This window comes from Panthera onca, chromosome B2, assembly GCF_046562875.1.
Source record: "Panthera onca isolate mPanOnc1 chromosome B2, mPanOnc1 haplotype 2, whole genome shotgun sequence".
In the NCBI taxonomy this organism is placed as follows: Eukaryota; Metazoa; Chordata; class Mammalia; order Carnivora; family Felidae; genus Panthera; species Panthera onca.
The window spans coordinates 8945364-8966555 of NC_138343.1; the positions used below are offsets into that span (position 1 = coordinate 8945364).

Sequence of the window (21192 nt, forward strand, 5' to 3'; positions counted from 1 at the left end):
TGGGCCACAGCAACAGAAAGCAGACTGAAGTAGAGTATAGTTGACCCTTGAACGCAGGTTTGAACTACACGGGTCCACTTGTATGAGGGATTTTTTTTTTGTTTTTCTTTTCTTTTCTTTTTTTTTTTTTTTTTTTTTTTTTTTACAGTACTCTTAAGTGTATTTTCTCTTCCTTGTGATTTTCTTAATAACATTTTCTGTTCTCTGGCTTACTTTATTGTAACACTGTGAACAATATGTATGCAAAAGATGTGTTAACTGTGTTATTTCTGGTCAACAGTAGGCCACTGGTAGTTAAGTTTTTGGGGAGTCAAGAGCTCTACTCAGATTTTTTACTCTGTGTGTGTGTGTGTGTAAGCTGTTCAAGGGTCAACTTTTCTTTTCTTTTTATCCTCTCCTTGTTCCATCAGCTGTCAATTCTCCCATCACCCTCCAGCTGACATAAACCCCTGCCTTAGTTTACAAATCTAAGTAGTAGCTTCTTGCTTTGCTCAGGTTCCCCAGCCAAGAACAGCGCACGGGCCTCATGATAAAATCTGGCAACCAATGGGCGTTATCTCTTGTTGTTCAAAGCGGTCTTGTAGATGACTGTGGCCGCCATGGCCCCAAGACTGCCCCCCGTTAGGGCTCAGGGAAGACTGAGAATGCAATCTTGTAACCTGTACATTCTTCTAGTTCTAAAAACACACTGCTTTGTGGGGGGAGGGGGGAGGAAGGGAAGTGTTTGAAGCAAAAGTGACAACAGAAAATAAACCAATTTCCTTCTTATTGGAGCAAAGCTTTGTGCAGTATCCCTCTATATTCCCCCCCCCCCCCCACACACACGAGCTTCCCGTCCCCATCTCTGCTGTTGCTTTTCCAAGCCCTTCTGTTGTATAACTTTTCTTGGTGTTAAGATACATTTTCCAAGTCACTCTTTGAAGCCCACGAGAGGATCAGAGTAGGAGGAAGGAGATACCGTTAGTGGTTTCCTATATTTACTGCTTTCCCAGTTATTGTCCCTTCCTGGTCCCATGAAAAATGATTAGTAGAAAAAAAGGCTTCTTAGCAGTTGTAACTATGGTCCCTACAACACAATTTTTAAGCTGAGAACAAGCATGAAAATATGCATTAAACCGCATACTTCCTACCTCAAAGAATTCAGGAAAAGTTCCTTTTTAAAAACTGAATGGAAACAGAGAATCTGATTAAGAACCGAAATCTACTTCTGTGCTGTGCACACACTTTGGGGGTGATTTCGTGGGCACCGACATGGGACTGGATATCATGAGCACGAGCCAGTGTTGGTTTTCACTCATCCTGGTTTCAAAACGTTGGTGGGAAAATAGGTGGTTCAAAAAGGAATGGGAGCTGGTTGGCCCGGCCAAGTGGAAGACAAGGAAATCCCATGAAATCAGAAAACCAGCCAGAAAATGAACGCAGACTATCTGAAGCTTTGCCAAATGGATCCCAGTCCTGCGGAAAGGGGTTAAAGGGGTGGGTGGTAGATCTCTAGGGAGGCAATAAAGACAGAAGAGTTAAAAGGAAACTACTGCATTAGACCTCTGAAAAACAAGAATAAAAGCAACTTTCCCCTCACAGCCTCTAAATCTGCAGGTGCTGCTTTTTATTCAGGTCTAAGCTTTGAGTATTATTTTCTGTTTTCAAGGCAGCTTTACACAGAGCAGCATTAATCTCCGAATCTACTCTTCCAAGGTGACGACTTATAGAAAAACAACAACAACGACAAAAAATCCTTCCCTGTTTGCAAGCTTGGGTTCCTTAGCTCACAGGGCCACAGTTGAGGGTGCTTTGTCTCAGAGGATGATTAGAGTGGTGCCCTTGGTACTGATTATAGTGGAGCTATTTGCACTGCCCGCGTCTGGGCACCGCATTATATTAAAACTTCCATTTTGGGGTATGTAGCGACTAAAAATTCTCTCCTAGTTTAAACTTGGCATCAATCATGTATCTCAGCAGAAGCAAGATTATTGAGTATAGAACCACAGGAACCCAGCATTTTTCTTTTATACTTGCACAGGAAAAAAACCAGTCCCAGCTATATACATGGTCTATGGTGCCTCCATTCTTACACAGAAATTTCAAGCATGTGGGTTCTTTCCCAAAGTGTAATCAGCAGGCTGCTGTGACTGGATTAAATTAAATCAGATGTGAAAGGCCACTGTCTCTTGCATTAATATATCCCAAATTTTCTAGTTCTTGGATGAAATCATTTCATCCACGAGGGAGAAAATGATGAAGTCTTTTCTGCTCCAGAAAATAGCTCCTCTATGGTTCTCTACAGTTCTTCCATTTCCAACAGTTCACCATCTGAACATGAATTTACCTAGAGCGTGCCTCTGACCTGGTGACAACGGACAGCTCAGTTCTACAAACACCACCAAACACAGACTGCACCCAAAAGTTAGCAGGTCCGTGGCGTCATGGGAGGCGCGGAGCCCAGGCAAAAAAAAGTGGGGATGAGTTGATCTAAATTTATCACAACCCAAGGCACAAGATCATGCTCAGGCAGTTCAACACCATCTCTATATATTCCTGTCCTACTGACATGCCCCCGTTTTACCCATTGCTGGGACAGCCATGTTTTGTGGATTTAAAAACCCAGACTAATTGGGTATAAGGAATGACATATCCCTTTAGAAAACTCGTAACATTTTACTCCTACATGTAAACAAAGGAGGGCTGTCCACGAGGTCCCATACAATTGCTCTAAGTTATAAAAGAAGTAACATTTCTGGATCCTAGTTTTATTGGGCATCTATACTATTCGCCAGGCACTGTGCTAAGTGTTTCACACGGATTCTCATATTTAACCCTTCAAAAAAACCTTAACGGCAATATTGCTGTTGTTCCTATTTTACAAAAGAGGAAAACTGTTTCGAGAAATTAAGTTATTTGCCTAAGCACGAAACCTGTAAATGATAAGAGGCGACTTGGCCAGTAAGGTAGTACTCCTATTTTCTTCCCCAAAAGGTGAGGATCTGCTCCCGTTAAGTTCTTAGATGTTCTTGAGACCTGGAACCAGCTGGGTCTGCAACTCTGGCCTCCCGAACAGAATTCTCAACCTCTTCTTGGACACAAAGTGTTTAAATGATCTCTTTGCTCAGCCAATCACTTAGCCATCCCCATGCTGTCATTCCCAGTTAGGGAAAGAAGATCAACAAAATTTCAAGACTTGAATCAAAGTCTAATACAATTTTGATAAGAAGAAAATCACACTTCACATTCAATGCTCATGACTTTGGAATAATAATCTCATGGCAAAAAAGATAAAGTTTTGAAAGAACTTGGAAGCCAGTGAGGATAATTTTTACACTTTAAATACAATGAAGTCCAGGGAAGTTTGGCTAGACAAGTTTTGGAGGCTCCACGAGCAGGCTAACAGTCAAAAAAAACAAACAAACAAAAAACACCAGCAATCTGGTGGTGGTCTCATAACTTCCCATCGTCAAAAGTACTCTCCCATAAGTCTGAATCCAATGCAAGAATTACGTCAATAGCTGGCTGCTTCGGGTTAAGTTTATGATATAGTAACACAACTGTGTAAGGGGCCAAAATGCTTAAAATATATCCAAACATGTTTAGGTCAGGTCAAGTAACAGTATTTAACGCCAAAAGCATGGAATATTCTTGTGACTGAGATCCAGCATACTGGAGACAGTGTGTCTAAGTAGGTACTGTACTCTATCTCCCCCCTGCTGGCAGACCCTTGTCACTAAAAACCAGGAGCTTCTTTGAGACTATCACACATCCTCAGCAAGTATCTCTGGGGCTGGAAAGCAGTTAAGACCCAGCCATGGGAGAAACTGGAAAGAGTATGGGAATAAGAAATTTTCGTTATTCCAAGACCCGTCTCATTTCCCCAAGTGCTGCCTATGTGCTGACTTTCTTAAAGACCCCTGCAAAATCTTGATTCTCCAAAAAACAAACCTATTTGCAACTGACACAAGGTGAGGTCAACGACTGGTATTCATCAACCATTTATCTGACTCTCGTTGGTTGCCAGCCTCGTGGGGGCCAAGCCTCACCACGAGGGTGAAGACAGGAGCCATGGAGGAAGGGAATGAAGGAGAAAAAGGAGAAAGGGGAGAGACCTCCGGGCCACACTTCTTTCGAGTATCAACAAAAAGAGAAGCCGCATACTGACCTAAATCATCTCTCAAAGGCGCTTTATAAATTACAGGGACAAAGGGAGGGGGTGGCGGGTGGCCTGGGAATCCTACAGACACCCTACCCTCTGACCCGCCCCCCTCCCCCTCCAGCACAAGGGAAGAAGACAGAAAACAGAGCTCAACTCGGCCATTGGCGAGAAGCCCCCCCCCCCCCCTCCGGTTTTCAATCGCCCATCCATCGGCCCCCTAGAAAAAGATACATGTAAACACCATACCCACCACCCCCCGGGGCGGACACTCCCGGCCCGAGGTTCCTAGAACCGGAGGCCGGGGCATTTACTTACTTAGATTTTTCTTGCTTACTCATTTCCCTCAAGCACCCAACCCCCCGTTCCCACTCCAAAACCCCGCTCAACCGCCTACCCCCACGGCTCCAGCCCCTAACAGAATCCGGTGCCCCCCTTGGCGGCGGCAGCCCCCGAGCCGTCCCGGTCACTAACCTGCTGCTGTAAGGGCATTTCCGAAACCAGCCTGGCTCCGGGGGAGGTGGGGGGGCCGGCTGGAGAGGGGGCCCGGAGGGCCGAGCAGACCGGCGGCGCCGGGCGAGGGCGGGCGCCCGTGGTGGGGGGGGGGGGGGGGTTAGGGAGAGCAGAGGGAGGGTGGCCGCGCCGGGGGCGGGTGCGAGGGCGCCGGGACCGTCCCAGGCCAGGGAGCCGGCGAGCAGGAGGAAGTGGGTGCCCCCCTCTCCCCCTCCAGCGCCCCCTCCCGCCGCCGCCTCCTCCCCAGTCACAGGCGCGTCCTCCGCGCACGTGTGCGAAACGTCACCGGCGGGTCCCGGGGAGAGGGACAGACCCAGCCGGCGGGACGGGAACACGGCTGCCCCCGCCCTCCGTCGCCGGGGGGCGGGGAGGGGGACAGGGCGGGGAAGGAAGGGGCAAGGGGAGAGGCGGGTCAAGGGCAGGCCCGGGGCCCGGCGAGGAAGGCCCGGGCGCTCGGGCCACGCGGGCGCCGCCGCTGCCACCGCCAGGATGCGCCCAGGCCGGGTCGCCTGCCCGCGGGTCCCTCGCCCCCAGACAGCCCACGCCCCAGCTCGCACCCGGCTTCCAGCCCCACCTCCCCCGCCGCCCCTCTCCGCCTCCCCCACCCCTTTGTTGCCGGGAGTTCCAGATCCCAAAATGTGTCAAGCGCAGCCTGGCAGAGCCCCTGCGCCCGGAGCACGCCTCAGGGACCCCCGGCCGCCAGCGGGCCTCTGAGGCCGGCGGAGGGGGTGGGGCGATCACCCCAACTGTCCCCCCGGTTTCCAGCCCCCAGAGTCCCCCACTCCCCAGTTCACTACTCCCTCCCCCCCCCACCCCCTTCTCCATCCGGGGCGTGACCCCTTCCTACGCCCGAGAAAGAGGAAGCTTCGAGTTGGAGGGGAGGGGAGGGTGGGGGTAGGGAAAAGTGCAGGAAAAGAAGGGGGGACCGCGAAAAGTTTCGGAGTGTTTGACGTGGTCCGCGCCAAGGCGATCCCCGCTGCCCCGCGCGCCTGGCGGAGCCCCCCGACCTCCGGGCGCAGGGGGGCAGTGCACGAGGCTAACAATAAAGCCCCGTTGGAGGGGCGGCCGCCGAGGCCCGCGACGCTCGGCCTTGCGCCGTCCCGGGGCGGCCCGCAGCGCGCCCACCACCCCGCGCGGTGCGAGCCCACCTCCCGCCCGGGCTGGGGACGGTGGGAACCGGAGGGCATTACCGGAGGGCCGCCGCCGCCGCCGCCGCCGCGTCCCAGCGCTGGTGGCTGCTGCAGCAGCCCGGCTCTGCTGGAGGGTCCGTGCGGCGTGGTGTAGAGGAGGCTGCCGGCCGTCTGCTCCGCGCCGGGGGCACTGGGGAGGAGGGGGCCGGCGGCGACGGCGCCGCTTTGGAGGGAAGAGGAACAGGAGGTGGTGGAAGTGTTCGTGGTGAGGATCTGGATGTACGCGCCCGGGGCGGCAGCGGCGGCGGCGGCGGGGAAGCCGGGGCTGGCTAGCAGTGCCCTTTTGTCCATGGAGGCTGCTGCGGCGGCGGCGACGACAGCCGCCCCCTCCCCACCCCCGGCGGTCACCAGGTACTGCTCCAGGGCGGGCTGGATCCCCTTTCTCATCTCTCGCTCCTGCTCTTTTTATTGCTATGGTATATTAATGTATTGTTTTCAATTTCTTTTATTATTTGCAGTCGGAGTTTCCAAGTCTCTCCTCCTTCTCTCCTCCCCGCCCGGCGCTTCCGAGCCCCTTCTGTCTCGTTTCTTTTTATTTTTCCGCACCGCACGGGCACCGGGGGCCAAAAATAATCGGGGCTCTGGAGAGAGGAGGGTCCCGGCCGCACGGATATCGGGCCCCGAGGGGGGATGGAGGCGTCGGGGGCGGCCGATGCAACGGATTGCGAGGCGGCGGCGGCAGCCCGGGTGCTGCGGCCGGCAGCTGAAAAATGGCTCCAGGAAGCTGCTGCTGACAATGAATGAAGGGATACGGTTTACGCGCCAAGGTCCTCCCGCGAAACTCAGATTTCCCGCCGGCTTTTCAAACCATATTTGCATATCCCCGCCCTTCAACCCGCCGAGGACCGTTCCCACAGCCCATTGGGCCTCTAGCTCCTTACTTAAGTCCCAATCGTGGCGCAGGGCCGCGGCTGGCTGGTTTCCATTGGCTGTCTTGCATCACGGTTACCGGGGCGACAGGGGCTTCATTTGCATAGACCTCCTTGATTGGCTAAGGGAGAGCAGGGTCTTTAGGAGGTGGGGCAAAAGCCCTTCCTTCTCTCCCACGGAAAGCCACGCCTTGTCCAAGCTCCGCCCGGTCCCCGCCCGCACGCCGGGCGGGGGCTGCTGACCTGGGCAGGCGCTCAGCGCCCCGCAGACTCAGTGTCAATCCGGCCTGGAGCGCAAGTTTCGCTTTTAGAAATTGTCAAGGTGACCAAGGGGACACTTGCGGGAATTCTCTTTCCTTTGGCCAGTCAGTGTAATAGATGAACAAAAGCTGGAGATTCTCCCAAATAATGTTCCAAAGGCAAGTTGGACCATGCGGACGATGCCTGGCAGGTGGGAACTGAGCCCTTTAAATCGTGGGTTTCTCTTTTCCTGAAATCCAACCAATGCCGCGGCGAGAGCTGATCCCGAGGCCCAGGCTGATAGACAGAAGCATGTGGGCAGACAGGGATCGTGGGGGCAGAAGGTTCGACTGACGTGACTGCGGGCACCAGTTTAGTTAGCATTCCAGATGATTCCTGGTAGCCTCATTATTAGCCGGGACTGGGTTTAAGTAAAAATTAAACTCTGAAATGTTTTAAGCGAAAGCTTACCATGAGTATGGGTTTTGAGTCCGGCAGACACCCCCCTTCCCTTCCCCGCCCCCCACTGGCCCAGAAGCACCCAGGGCAGTTAATCAAGGCTAACCTGGGACTGATCTGCGGGTTTCTAATCCGCCAAGCAGTAATCCGAAGAAGTACACGCTTCCCACGATGACATCTTGCTCCCAGCAAACGCTGCACGCCCAGGCACCACCAAGCGCTTTACAATCTCGGTTTCCTACCAAGTTCTCTGACTAAAAGCAAACGCAACGACACAGACCTATTCGGAAACATTTTAAACGATTTTTCTTTTTCTTCTCTTTCTCTTTCTTTTTTTTCTTTTTCTTTTCTTTTTTTCTTTTTTTTTAGTAAACTAGAATTTGTCACCAGAAGTCTATTAAGTTACTGTCAAACGGACTTTTGTACTGATGCCAACTATTCGTGGGTCTTAAAATTGAAGACTGCTTCTGTGAGACAGGACAGGAAAAGGAACGCCTGCAGGGTTGTGGGGAAAGGTGTACCCGTCAGTTAGTCATCGTTTACGATTCCAGTCGCTGAGAATTGTACAAAATAGCTGCTAAGCTGGCGTTCAGGGGGTGATGAGGGCCGAGATTCTTAAAGCCCATATGCAAAACTTTATTATTGTTATTAATAATAAGAATTTACAGAAACTCACATACTCAGTCTTAGGAAAGGCCTGACTAGATCTGTCAGTCCAGGCTAGGACTTTCTCAAAACTTTCAGTCCTGTTACCTAGGTTGAAACAGAATGAGCTAAAAGTACTGTTAAAGCTTGCCCCCCGGCTCAGGTGCGCAAGGAGGCAAGCTAGTGGAGGACACGGCCTAGTACTCAAACATTCATGGATGCTCTTTCAATAAAACTTCATAAAACCTTTAGGGCAGATTAGGTGGTACTCGAAGGGCATCAGTTCCTGGTTGGACGAGAGGCGTAGTGTTATCAGCAGCTTCCTCGACCTTGTTCCATCATTGTAGCTTTTCACTGTGGGTCCCTGCTGAGGAACCCAGTGCTGTAACTACTCAGATAATACCACCTGTAAAACGTCACTGGTGGCACGCATTCAGTGGTGGGAAAGAGGGGGCCCGCAGTTCTAAGATTAGAGACAAGCCCCGGGTTTGGAACTGAGTGCCAAAATCCCTGCCAGAGCTCCCCACGGGTGGTCACGTCAAGAGGAATACGGCACGATCACAAAGGAGCAAGCGTTCCCAATCCAGAGCCACACCTGCGATTCTCATTTAGAAAGCTTTGAAATACTTATTCTACTTTAGCCAAGTTATATTTTTTAATGCAGGGCATTTGGTAGAAAACAAACATTTTGACATGGTAACATGTGGTGAACCCCAGGATGAAGTGGTAGAGAGAAGGGTCCGAAGAGAGAAGAGAAGGTGTTGGAAAACGAGATGCGAAAATTTGAGGTAGGTCTATTGATTGGTGGAGAGGCAGCATGTTTTCATAGAAAGATAATGGGCTTTGGAGCCAGAGTGATGTGGGGTTAAATTATAGCTCTGCCACTTACTGGTTCTATAACTTTAATCTTTAAAAGCCTGTTTTCTCCTATGGTGAGTGGGGACCCCTATTGCAGGGCCCATATTACAAGTCGCGATGAAAAGAGGCGATAATAAATGTGAAGTGCCAGGCATATACTAGGTGCTCAGTAAGTGGTAGCTATTTATGCTTCTACTTAATGGTGCGGTTTGCAGTTCTGTGTCGTCCAGTCTGACTCCCGGCCTCCAATCTTCCTGTTGTCCCTGGACGTCCACATGCTGCGGCAGCGTGGCTTTGTCCCAGAGTGGCAGCACAGTCGTGTCCTGATTAGTAGGGATTACAGCATCCTGACTCAGAAGTTCCGGGTAATAAAATAAAGTGAGCTCCGCCGCTCATCCCACTACCCACTTCATCTGTTAGTGGCTAACTTCTGGCTGGTTCTGAAGTCTGAGCCTTCCTGACCTTCCCTTGAAGGTTAGGCTCATCCAGCACGAGAGCCAGACAGCTCTTGCCTTCCTCTTGCTCTGACGGTCGCCCCAAACAGCTGGTTGTTGCAGAGTTGGCCTGGGTAGCTGGTTGAATGGTGACCCCTCAAAACAAAACCAAAACCAAAAACACGTCTTTATCCTAATCTCTGGAACCTGTATTGTGAGCTTATTTGGAAAAAGGGATCTTTACAGATGTAATTGAGTCAAGAATCTCAAGGTAAGAGCATTCCGAGTGATGTGGGTGAGCCCTAAATCCAATGACCTGTATCCTTACAAGAGACGCCCAGAGGAAAGGTGCAGAGAGGAGGAGAGGCTTTGTGAAGATGGAAGCAGGGGTTGGAATGAAAGTCAAGAAATGCCACCCGCCACCAGCAGCTGGAAGAGGCAAGGGGTAGCATCTCCCACAGAGCCCCTGGAGGGAGCAGCCCCCCACGCCCAACATGTAGATTGTGGACTGCTGGCCTCTAGACCTGGGATAGAATACGTTTCTATTGTTTTGAGCTACCCAGCTTGGGAATTTATTATGGCAGCCCTGGGGAACTAATGCAGGCTGTTAGCCTGCCTACCTGAGTCTCAAACCTCTTAGCTGCTACTCACCTTGTTTCGTGGCGCCACTAAGATACCGTTCCTTGCTGGACACCAGTGACACTAAGTGTCAGCCTGGGCTGTAACCCCCGTTGAAGATCTTTCAAAGTATGACTTGTTCCAGACTTAACCTAAGGAGTTTATAAAAATGCAGATTCCTGAGCTCTACCCAGACCTAAGGAGTCAGAGTCCTTTGAGGCAGAGCCCAAGAATCTTATTTAACAAGACCCTCCAGGTAATTTCTTCAAGCCCTAGACATGGAGAACCAGAGTCAGCTGTATGACTTTGGACTTCTTTCCATTATTTCCTTTTCTAGCTACAGCTGGAGTTGCCATTCTTGTGTCTAAACGCCTTGTTGGGTGTTTGGTATTTTGGTGGCCCTTCTCATCCTGCCAGTTAACATAACGAGCGCTGAATTCCTATTCATTCACGCGTACGTGTGCGCGCGCGCGCACACACACACACACACACACACACACACATGCTCGTACTTTATATATAAAGTTTGATGTTACAATCTTTTCTAAAAGTCTTCGTTTTCTTTTTTATTTAAAAATTTTTGGGGGTGCCTGGGTGGCTCAGTCGGTTAAGCATCTGACTTCAGCTCAGGTCATGATCTCACAGTCCATGAGTTCGATGCCCATGTTGGGCTCTGTGCTGACAGCTCTGAGCCTGGAGCCTGTTTCAGATTCTGTGTCTCCCTCTCTCTGACCTTCCCCTGTTCATGCTCTGTCTCTGTCTCAAAAGTAAATAAACATTGAAAAAAATTTTTTAAAAATTTTAATGTTTATTTTTGAGAGAGAGAGAAAGCACAAGTGGGGGAGGGGCAGAGAGAGGGGGAGACAGAGAATCTGAAGCAGGCTCCAGGCTCCAAGCCATCAGCACAGAGCCTGCCGCAGGGCTCGAACCCATGAACCGTGAGATCATGACCTGAGCCGGTTAGACGCTTAACTGACTGAGCCACCCGGGCGTCCCAAAAGTCTTCATTTTCAATTTCAAAATACAATTTTGCCAACATCCATAAGATCGATATATATAATATCCAGGAAACAGTACTATTAAACAGTTTTGTGGCAATTCACTATTAAGTCTTCAGATAAAAAATTGTAGGTTCAGGAAATTAAAGAAACTGATCGTAAGCCCAGAAAATCTTTGGAACATCTAACATTTAAAATTGTGCCTCCTTGGGGTGCCTGGGTGGCTCATTTGGTTAAGCGTCCAACTTCAGCTCAGGTCATGATCTTGTGGCTGGTGGGTTTGAGCCCCACGTTGGGCTCTATGCTGATGGCTCAGAGCCTGCAGCCTGTTTTGGATTCTGTCTCCCTCTCTCTCTCTGCTCCTCTCCCCCTCACACACTCTCTCAGAAATAAACATTAAAAAAAATTAAAAAGAAAAAAATAAATGAAATTGTGCCTCTAATTCCAGTTCAAACAAGTCTGGTTACCACATTGGATTTAGAGTGTATGGCTTTAAATTTTAGGGTCTGGAGAAGATTAGTTTAAGAATTTAAGGTTCTCGTAGTGCAATTCAGGTAGTTGCCCATAGAGAAATAAGCTTCTCTGTTTTTATCTTCCTGGTTAGGAAGAGGAACATGTCCTTAAGCCATTACCACATCAAACACTAATAACAAAATTTCTAGGTGCTTATCCTAGAAAATTGACCATTATAGTTATTATAGATTGTGGCTTAGATACCTGTGTAGTTTCTTGTCTTCAGCTCTTTGTGCAGGAAGGTACTGTTTGGATAGAATTTTTGCATTTTTAAATAAATCTAGGATGAACTTCAGGCACAGACCATGGTTGTCAATCCCATCTACTGAATCTGTATCTCTGATTGGAGTCCAGGGATGTGCCTTATAAACAGGACCATTGTGATGCAGGTGGTCCACTGAACACACTTGGAGAAAGCCACACGGGCATCCATCCATGACCTAGCAATCTCTGCCCTATAAACTGGCTTCTAGGCAACTGTGGCATAGAAAATTCCCTTGTAGGTAGTATCTTTTGAGTAGCTAATGTTACCATTGTTAGCATAAGCATTTATTTAGACTGTACTGTGATTGCAAGTTGCCTCTTACAAAAGCTCTTCCTGGTCACTTAACAAGTAATGCTATGGAGACAAATTAGATGAGCGGAAAAGAAAGGTATGATCTCAAAGGTGTGTGTTTCCTTGCCTTTTCAATACAGATTTTTATTGAAATAAAAAGTACAGACACAGAAACCAGACAACACAAATGTGTGGATTAATGAATTACTATCAGGTGAACACCCTTGTAACCACCACCCAGGTCACGAACTGGAACTTGATCTGAAGTCCCATTCATATCACAGCCCCTTGCCTCCCACCAAAAGTAACCATTAGCTTGATGTTTTTAGTCTTCACTTCCCTGGTTTTTTTTTTTCAAAGTTTTGTCACCCAAATATGCATCTTTAGGAACTGTAGTTTCATCTTGTCCATTTAAAAAAATGTTGATATGTATTTAAAGTCTCTCTTGTTATTATTGTTTAAAGGTTATTTATTTATTTTTGAGAGAGACAGTGCGAGTGGGGGAGAGGCAGAGAGAGAGAGAGAGAGAGAGAGAGAGAGAAGCCCAAGCAGGCCCCACACTGTCAGCACAGAGCCTGACACGGGGCTTGCACTCACGAAACTGTGAGATCATGACCTGAGCTGAAACCAAGAGTCAGACGCTTAGCTAACTGAGCCATCCAGGCACCCTAAGTTTCTTTTAATCTATGGTTCGTCTTCTATCCTTTTATTTTCCTTACAGTTTATCTTGAAGCATGTAGTGAGTTGAATGGGGGCCCCTCCCTATGTCCACTGGAACCTTCGAGTTAGACCTCTGACCTTGTTTAGAAAAACGGCCTTCACAGAATAATTAAGGTAAAGATCTCAAGATGAGATGACCTTGGGTTAGGATGAGCCCTAAATCCAATGTCCGTTATTTTACAAGAGGAGAGGAGAAATGGAAGCAGGAGGCAGAGAATGAAGTGACGGGCCCACAAACAAGGCACACCAAGGGTTGCCTGCAGTCACCAGAAGCTAGGAGAGGGACATGAAGCAGATTCTGCCTCAGGAACTTTTAGAAGGAAACAGCCCTGCTGGCATCTTGATTTTAGCTTTCTGGGCTCCAGAACTAGCAGAGAATAGATTCCTGTTGTTTTAAGCCACCTAGCGTGTGGTCATTTGTTGTACAGCAGCTTCAGGAACTCTTTCAAAGAGTTTGGGCCGTTAGACGTCAGGACCTGAATTTGGCAGAATGCACACTCCTGGTGCCGTTAACCGTGTTCCTCTGTTTCCTGCATTTCCTGCAGATTTGCGGCTGGATCCGCAGTACGGGCCAGACTCAGGTTTGATTCCTCGGGCAAACCCGAGGCACACGATGTCATTTTGTCCCTTGCTCTGTGATCTTGGCGATCATCCGTGCTCCTTATTTTCTTTCACTCCCGCGATATTTGTCTTCAATGCTTTTCTGTATGTGAAAATCACTTTCTCTGTCTTGAAGAATGAGAAGGGCTCAGATACGCTTGTCCCTCTTCACAGTGCTCGTCTTCGATGGTTGTCGTGAGGATGGCAGCTCACTTCCCGAGATTTCCTCCATCCCTAGCCTAGAGCTTCCCTTTCCTTCTTCTGCCTTGTCCCTGTCCTGGTCGGTTTTGATCTGATCCCAGCACCCCCGGCTCGGGGTCTCCTATCTTCAGAGGGGAGCCCTGAGGGTCAGCCCTGAGACGGGGAGGCCAGCCGGCTCCGGTCCCTCCGGACCTTCCTACCAGCGTTCTTGCTCTCAGCTGCTCCTGGGGTGGGGGGGGGGGGGTAGCTGCCATTCCCATGTCACCCCGCCCGCAGCCCCGTGAAGGTCTCGTGGCTCTTTGGGGGCTTCTCCTGGTTTGGGGCCTCAGGCACTACTCTGTTCTCTCCTTCTCTCTCAGACGCAGGTGCTGGTACCACGCAGCTCCTAACGGCTGTTGGGGGTTTGTTCCCACTCGTTTGTATTTTGAGACTCATGGGGTTGCTCCGTCACCAAATTTTGTCATCGGCATCGCTCGTGGGTTTCTAGTTTTCCCATCTAGGTGTCCTTTCTGTTTTCATGCGAGGGTAAAGAGAGATTGAAGAGTAATGCTGCTGCATCACCAACTTCAGGTTTACCTTTCCTTTTTTTCTAGGGTTTAATTTTAATTTTGCTGGGTTAACACGTAGCGTCATAGGAGTTTCAGGCGTACAATACGGTAACGCAACCATCCCCATCACCTACCTCGCCCATCCCCCCCCCCCCCATCCCCTCCCTTCTGGTAAGCAGTCAGTTTGTTCTGTATCGTTAACAGTCTGTTTCTTGTTTGTCTCTCGCTTTCACTTTTTTGCACTTTGGCTCCTTTGTTTCTTCAAGTCCACGTATGAGTGAAATCACGTGGTATTTGTCTTTCTTTCACTGATTTATTTTGCTTAGCATAATACTGTCTAGTTCCATCCGTGTTGTTGCAAAAGGCAAGATTTCATTTTTTATGGCTGACTAATATTCCATTGTGTGTAATAACACCCCTTCTTTATCCGTTCATTTACTGATGGACACTTGGACTGCTTCTATAGTTTGGCTGTTGTAAATAATACTGCGATAAACATAAAAGTGTATGTGTCCCTTTTTTTTTTTAATTTTTTTTAATGTTTATTTATTTTTGAGACAGAGAGAGACACAGCATGAGCAGGGAAGGGGCAGAGAGAGAGGGAGACACAGAATTGGAAGCAGGCTCCAGGCTCTGAGCTGTCAGCACAGAGCCCGACGTGGGGTTCGAACTCACGAACTGTGAGATCATGACCTGAGCCGAAGTCGGACGCTTAACCGACTGAGCCACCCAGTTGCCCCTGTATGTGTCCCTTTGAATTAGGTTTGTTTTTTTTTTTTGTATTCTTTGGGTAAACACCCTTACTCCCCCCCCCTTTTTTTTATTATTGTTACTTGAGGAAAAACAGAGAGAGAGAGCAAGCAGGGGAGGGGGCAGAGGGAGAGAGAGAATCTTACGCTCCATGCTCAGCGTAGAGCCCGACACAGGGATTGATCCCACGACCCTGGGATCATGACCTGAGCCAAAAACAAGAGTTGGATGTTCAACCGACTGAGCCACCCAGGTGCCCTGTGCCCCCCTCTTACCTTTCCTTTTAATCAAATTTATTTTCAGTCCACCACATTGGATTGTCACGAAAACAATGCCATGCAAGCACACATTTCCGTAAGCGTTAAGGGTAAGGAAAGTTATGAGCTGTTTTCTTTCCAGGTTATCAGCTAGAACTTGAAAACGTGAGCTGAGAGGGAGAAGTGGAGTCAAGATACTTAATTTTACTTAGGCATTGACTCCTGTGAGATCTAGAACAGGAGGAAGCAGAGGAACACAAGCTGCCTCTCCATACGTGGTAGTCTGGTTGTACCTCTTTCTTGTGGGGGTTTAGATAGGGAATGTTGTTTGTAGCACATCACAAATGGGTACGTGGGTAGAAAATTGCTTTTTCTTTTCCGCCTTGGTTTCCTGGACAGCATTCCCTCTGGTTTCCCATTCAACCCTCCTGACTTTGTGGGACTCTTTGATGGTTTCATTTTCTTATTTATTCTCTTAAAAATCTCTTTTCAGCTTTCTCCTCCTCCTGTTCTATACATTCTCCCTGGATGATACTTTTAAAATAATTATTATAGTAAAATAGATATAACACAGTATTTATTATTTTAACCACTTGTAAGTGGACAATTCAGTGGCATCAAATACATACGATGTTGTGTCACCATTGTGACTATATATACCCGAAAGTTTTTAATTATCCCCAACAGAAACTCTGTACCCATTAAATAATCATCCCCATCCCCCACCCTTCCCTCAGTCCCTGGTAATCACCATGCTACTTTCGGTCTTTGCGAATTTGACTAATCTAGGTACCACGTACAAGTAATATATACAATGTTTGTCCTGTGTCTTGTTTATTTCCCTTCACATGTTTCGAAGTCCATCTGTGTTGTAAGAGATATCAAAGTTTTGTTCCTTTTCATGGATGAATGATATTCCATTGAATGTATATACCACATTTTGTTCATCCATTCATCTATTGATGGACTCCGGGGTCACTTCTACCTCTTAGATATGGTAAATAATGTTGCTTTGATGTTAGCCTACACATATCTGTTCAAGTCCATGCTTTCAGTTCTTTGGGGTACATAACCAGTAGTGGAATTTCTAGGTACTAGGGTTGTTCTATGGTTAACTTTTTGTGGAACTTCCTGGACAGTCTTGACTTTAACTGTAATTTCAACACAGTCTAGATGGTGTTGTTCAATAGAACCTTCTGCAATAAAGGGAATGTTCTATAATTCTGTACTGTCAGATACAGTAGCCATTAGCTACATGTGGCTAATGATTGTAGGAAATGTAGCTTAGTATGATTAATAAATTGAATTTTTAACCAAAGAGGTGAAAAGTCTGTATACTGAAAACTATAGAAAGCTTATGAAAGGAATTGAAGAAGACACACAAAAAAAGGAAAAATATTCCATGCTCCTGGATAGGAAGAACAAATATTGTTAAAATGTGAATACTACCCAAAGCAATATACATATTCAATGCAATCCCTATCAAAATAACACCAGCATTCCTCACAGAGCTAGAGCAAACAATCCTAAAATTTGTATGGAACCATAAAAGACGCCGAATAGCCAAGCAATCTTGAAAAAGAAAACCAAAGCAGGAGGCATCACAATCCTAGACTTCAAGCTGTATTACAAAGCTGTAATCATCAAGACAGTATGGTACTGGCATAAAAACAGACACTCAGATCAATGGAACAGAATAGAGATCCCAGAAATGGACCCACAAACATTTGACCAACTAATCTTTGACAAAGCAGGAAAGAATATCCAATGGAATAAAGACAGTCTCTTCAGCAAGTGGTGCTGGGAAAACTGGACAGCAATATGCAGAAGAATGAACCTGGACCACTTTCTTACACCAGACACAAAAATAAACTCAAAATGGATGAAAGACCTAAATGTAAGACAGGAAGCCATCAAAATACTGGAGGAGAAAGCAGGCAAAAATCTCTTTGACCTTGGCTGCAGCAACTTCTTACTCAACACGTCTCCAGAGGCAAGGGAAACAAAAGCAAAAATGAACTACTGGGACCTCATCAAAATAAAAAGCTTCTGCACAGTGAAGGAAACGGTCAGCAAAACTAAAAGGCAACCAATGTAATGGGAGAAGATATTTGCAAATGACATATCAGATAAAGGGTTAGTATCCAAAATCTACAAAGAGCTTATCAAACTCAACACCCAAAAAACAAATAATCCAGTGAAGAAATGGGCAAAAGACATGAATAGACACTTCTCCAAGGAAGACATCCAGATAGCCAACCGGCACATGAAAAAATGCTCAGCATTACTCAGCATCACATAAATCCAAATCAAAACCACAATGAGATACCACCTGACACCTGTCAGAATGACTAACATTAACAACTCAGGCAACAGCAGATGTTGAGGATTCAGAGAAAGAGGATCTCTTTTGCATTGTTGGTGGGAATGCAAACTGGTGCAGCCACTCTGGAAAATAGTATGGAGGTTCCTCAAAAAATTAAAAATAGAACTACCCTACGACCCCAAAATTGCACTACTAGGAATTTATCCAAGGGATATAGGTGTGTTGTTTCGAAGGGACACATGCATCCCCATGTTTGTAGCAGCACTATCAACAATAGCCAAAGTATGGAAAGAGCCCAAATGTCCATTGATGGATGAATGGATAAAGAAGATGTGGTGTATATATACAATGGAGTATCACTCGGCAATCAAAAAGAATGAAATCTTGCCATTTGCAACTACATGGATGGAACTGGAGGGTATTATGCTAAGTGAAATTAGCCAGAGAAAGACAAACATCATATGACTTCACTCATATGAGGACTTTAAGACACAGAACAGATGAACATAAGGGAAGGGAAGCAAAAATAATATAAAAACGGAGGAGGACAAAACATAAGAGACTCTTAAGTATGGAGAACAAACAGAGGGTTACTGGAGGGAGTGGGGGGGGGGGATGGGCTAAACAGGAAAGGGGCATTAAGGAATCTACTCCTGAAATCATTGTTGCACTATATGGTAACTAGCATGTAAATTTAGAAAATATATTAATTAAGTTGAATTTTTAAGATTGATCTATTTTTTGCAACACAATGCTATTAACCATAGCCACCATGCCGTAGATTACATCCCCATGGCTTATTTATTTTATACCTGGAAATGTTTACCTTCTGACCCCCTTCATCCATTTAGTAAATTTAAATTCAAATTTAAATAGGCACATGTGGGGATGCCAGGGTGGCTCAGTCAGTTAAGTGTCCGACTTGGGCTCTAGTCATGATCTCATGGTTCGTGAGTTCAAGCCCCGTGTCAGGCTCTGGGCTGACAGCTTGCTCAGAGCCTGGAGCCTGCTTCAGATTCTGGGTCTCCCTGTCTCTCTGCCCGCCCCTGCTTGCACTCTGTCTCTCTCTGTTTCTTAAAAATAAATAAATGTTAAAAAATTAAAAAAAAAAAAAAGGCACATGTGGGCTAGTGAACCAGATGACATATACTTAGAGGCTGTGACTTTTTCTAATTCTGTATTTCCGACTTGGGCCATTTTTCCTGAGTTTCAAGTATGAAACTTCCCCTGTGTTTTCATGAACATATCCTTGATTTGCGTGTCTTTATTTCTTTTGTGAACTGTTGCTGCAGAATCTGAATTTATTTCGTAATGTGAAATTGGCATCAAACTCCAGCCAGGTCTGCTGCCAAAATGATCTTGTCTACTTTCTCTCAGACACTTTAATTGGATCTAGACTATCTACTGGGCAATGAGATCTAAGTGAAGTTGCTAAAATGTCAATCTGACAAACTTTGTCTTTTTGAGACCCCTCATGACCTGAGGAATTAAGACTGAATTCCTGATCTTAGCCTACAGTTTCTCAGGTTCTCTGTCCCGTCTCACTTCCCATCATTTTCCAACAGGCGACAAGGCTCCAGCCATACCAAACTGCCTGAAGTTCCTCAGATGGTCTCTCCCACTTCCGTTACTGCTACAGCTGTTACTCTGCTTGAAAATGCCCATCACTGTCTGTCAAAATGCTACACTGTTACTCATCTTTTAAGGCTCAGCTCAGGGAACACCTCCTCCGTGTAGATTCCTCAGATCACATCCCCCGCCCCCTGCAATATTTTTCATTCATCCGGAGAGTGTTTACTGAGCATGTACTTTGTGTCAGACTCCAATTTAGAAACTGTGGCTGTAAGTGAGAAGCAGATAAACTTAGAGGTTGTCTTCATCAAGCTTAAGACAGAGACTCACAAGTAGGGAATAATAATAATGACATAGTGATAGCTATATTTAATAATCATACATAATAAGTGCCGTGACGTGAGGCAATATCTGAGGCTCTTAAAGCACTGCAGAAGGACACCTCACCTGGGCTTAGCGAGAATTTAGGGAAGGCTTCCTGGAGGAGGAAATAGAGGAATGAATAGGAATTGCTCAGGTAATATAGCATGGGAGCAGGGAACATGAATGCATGGCCTCTTGAAAAAAATCAAAGTGGTTCAGCAGGGGATTGTGGAGTATCTTATAAACCAGTATGGAGACATTTGGAATTTATCCTAAAGGCAACGAGAAGTCATTGAGGCAATGTATGACGTGATAAGATCTGGTCTAAGAAGGACTCCTCTGGCCACAGAATGAGGAATGTGTTGGAGGGGCCGGGACTATGGCAATAATCTAGGTCAGCGCACCATGTTCCAGGTCAAATCTGGCGCATGGTCTGTTTTTATACACCCTGTGATCTAAGAATGATCTTTATCCTTGTTACACTTTTGAATGGTTGAAGAAACATCCAAAGAAGAGTGTATCCCACGACACATGAAAAAGTAAATCAAATTCAAAGCTTGGTTTTTGTTAATAAAGTTTTATTAGAGCATAGTCAAGCCCATTGGTTTACATATCGTCTATGGCTGCTTTCGGGCTACAAGGGCAGAGTTGAGTCATTGCAACACAGTTGAACCCATGAAGCTGAACATGTGTATCTGGCCCTTCACAGGATAAGTTGGCCAACCTCTGATCTGAGTAAGATATCATAGTGAATTAGACCAGGCTACCCAGGCAGATGTAGATGTCTCCTCTTTTCCACAGTATGTGAATTATGATGGTAATCTATTGCTTTCTTATTGTTTTTTTTTTTTCTCTTCCATGAAACTGTGGACGTCTTCAGAGCAGATATTTTTTCTTTAGTTAACCTTGTCTCTCGGTACTTAGCACGCTGTACTTGCTCAGTAAATGTCTGCTGGATAAATGATGTATGTGGGTTTATATGTGTGTGACACTCACGTATAGATATACAGAAAGCATCTGCTGTTTGCCTGCTGCCAGGAACCTTGTGATTTAGTTGCAGCTGAGCCCCTTTACCCCCACTCGAGGGGTGGCACTGTGACTCAGGCCTGTCCAGCAAGCCTTTTTTAATTAAGTCTTTGCTTTTAATACTTGGAAACTCATAGGGTCATCTTTCCCTTCATTTAGTATTGCCTAAAGTTGACCTTGCTTTCATCCTGCCCCAAACTGGAGGGATATCCATGATGGAAAGTGAAAGTTTATCCCCCTAGGTGCTCACTAGTCCTGTTCTTGTACGGTACATGTTCTTGTATGTGGGCAGGTGGATTAGAGCATCCTGGTGCTTTTGGGAATGCCCTTGGGTGGAGAAGAAGCCCTCAGAGAAACAAACAGGAGAAGTAAAAGAACAGCAAATGTAAAAGGTGGAAGGCAAGAGGAAGAAAAGAAAGAGGTAGAATGTGGAACCACAGCAGTGTGATGGACAGTTGCCTGAAATGCCACTAATTTGCACAAACGGAATCTAAGATGAGTGGTAGGCACTTTGGATGGAATATTAAAGATTTTAAGACATTGGATATAATTTATCAAATGTAAAAACATCTGAATTTGTGAGTACTTCATAGATTATGAAGCCTTATGCTTTTACATTATTTTAACTTTACAAGTAATATATGGGTACATACTTTGTTTAAGAAATTTTAAAATATATGTATTTACAGTACACAGCTAGACTAGGTGCTTTTGCCCTCTGTAATACATTGGCGTCTTTAATCTTCTGAAAAACCTAGGTATTTTTACCCTCTCTAACACAGAGGATTACAGAGACAT

At 46.5% G+C, this 21192-nt stretch overlaps 1 protein-coding gene and 1 long non-coding RNA gene across 3 annotated transcripts in view; one reads left to right on the forward strand and one right to left on the reverse strand.

Annotated features, from left to right (window-relative positions):
- The window catches only part of E2F3 (E2F transcription factor 3), a 76934-nt gene extending 70592 nt beyond the window's left edge, over positions 1-6342 (reverse strand). For both annotated transcript variants that reach the window (XM_060614691.3, XM_060614690.3), the window contains exon 1: positions 5842-6342. In XM_060614691.3, the coding sequence (XP_060470674.1) occupies positions 5842-6228 (387 nt within the window). In that variant the 5' untranslated portion in view covers positions 6229-6342. The remainder of the gene's footprint in view (positions 1-5841) is intronic.
- A 466-nt stretch (positions 6343-6808) lies between these two features.
- Positions 6809-20986, forward strand: LOC132666679 (uncharacterized). Its single transcript, XR_009604782.3, has 3 exons — positions 6809-7161; positions 8719-8842; positions 18999-20986. It is a non-coding gene; the product is annotated as an uncharacterized LOC132666679 (long non-coding RNA).
- The last annotated feature ends 206 nt before the right edge of the window (positions 20987-21192 follow it).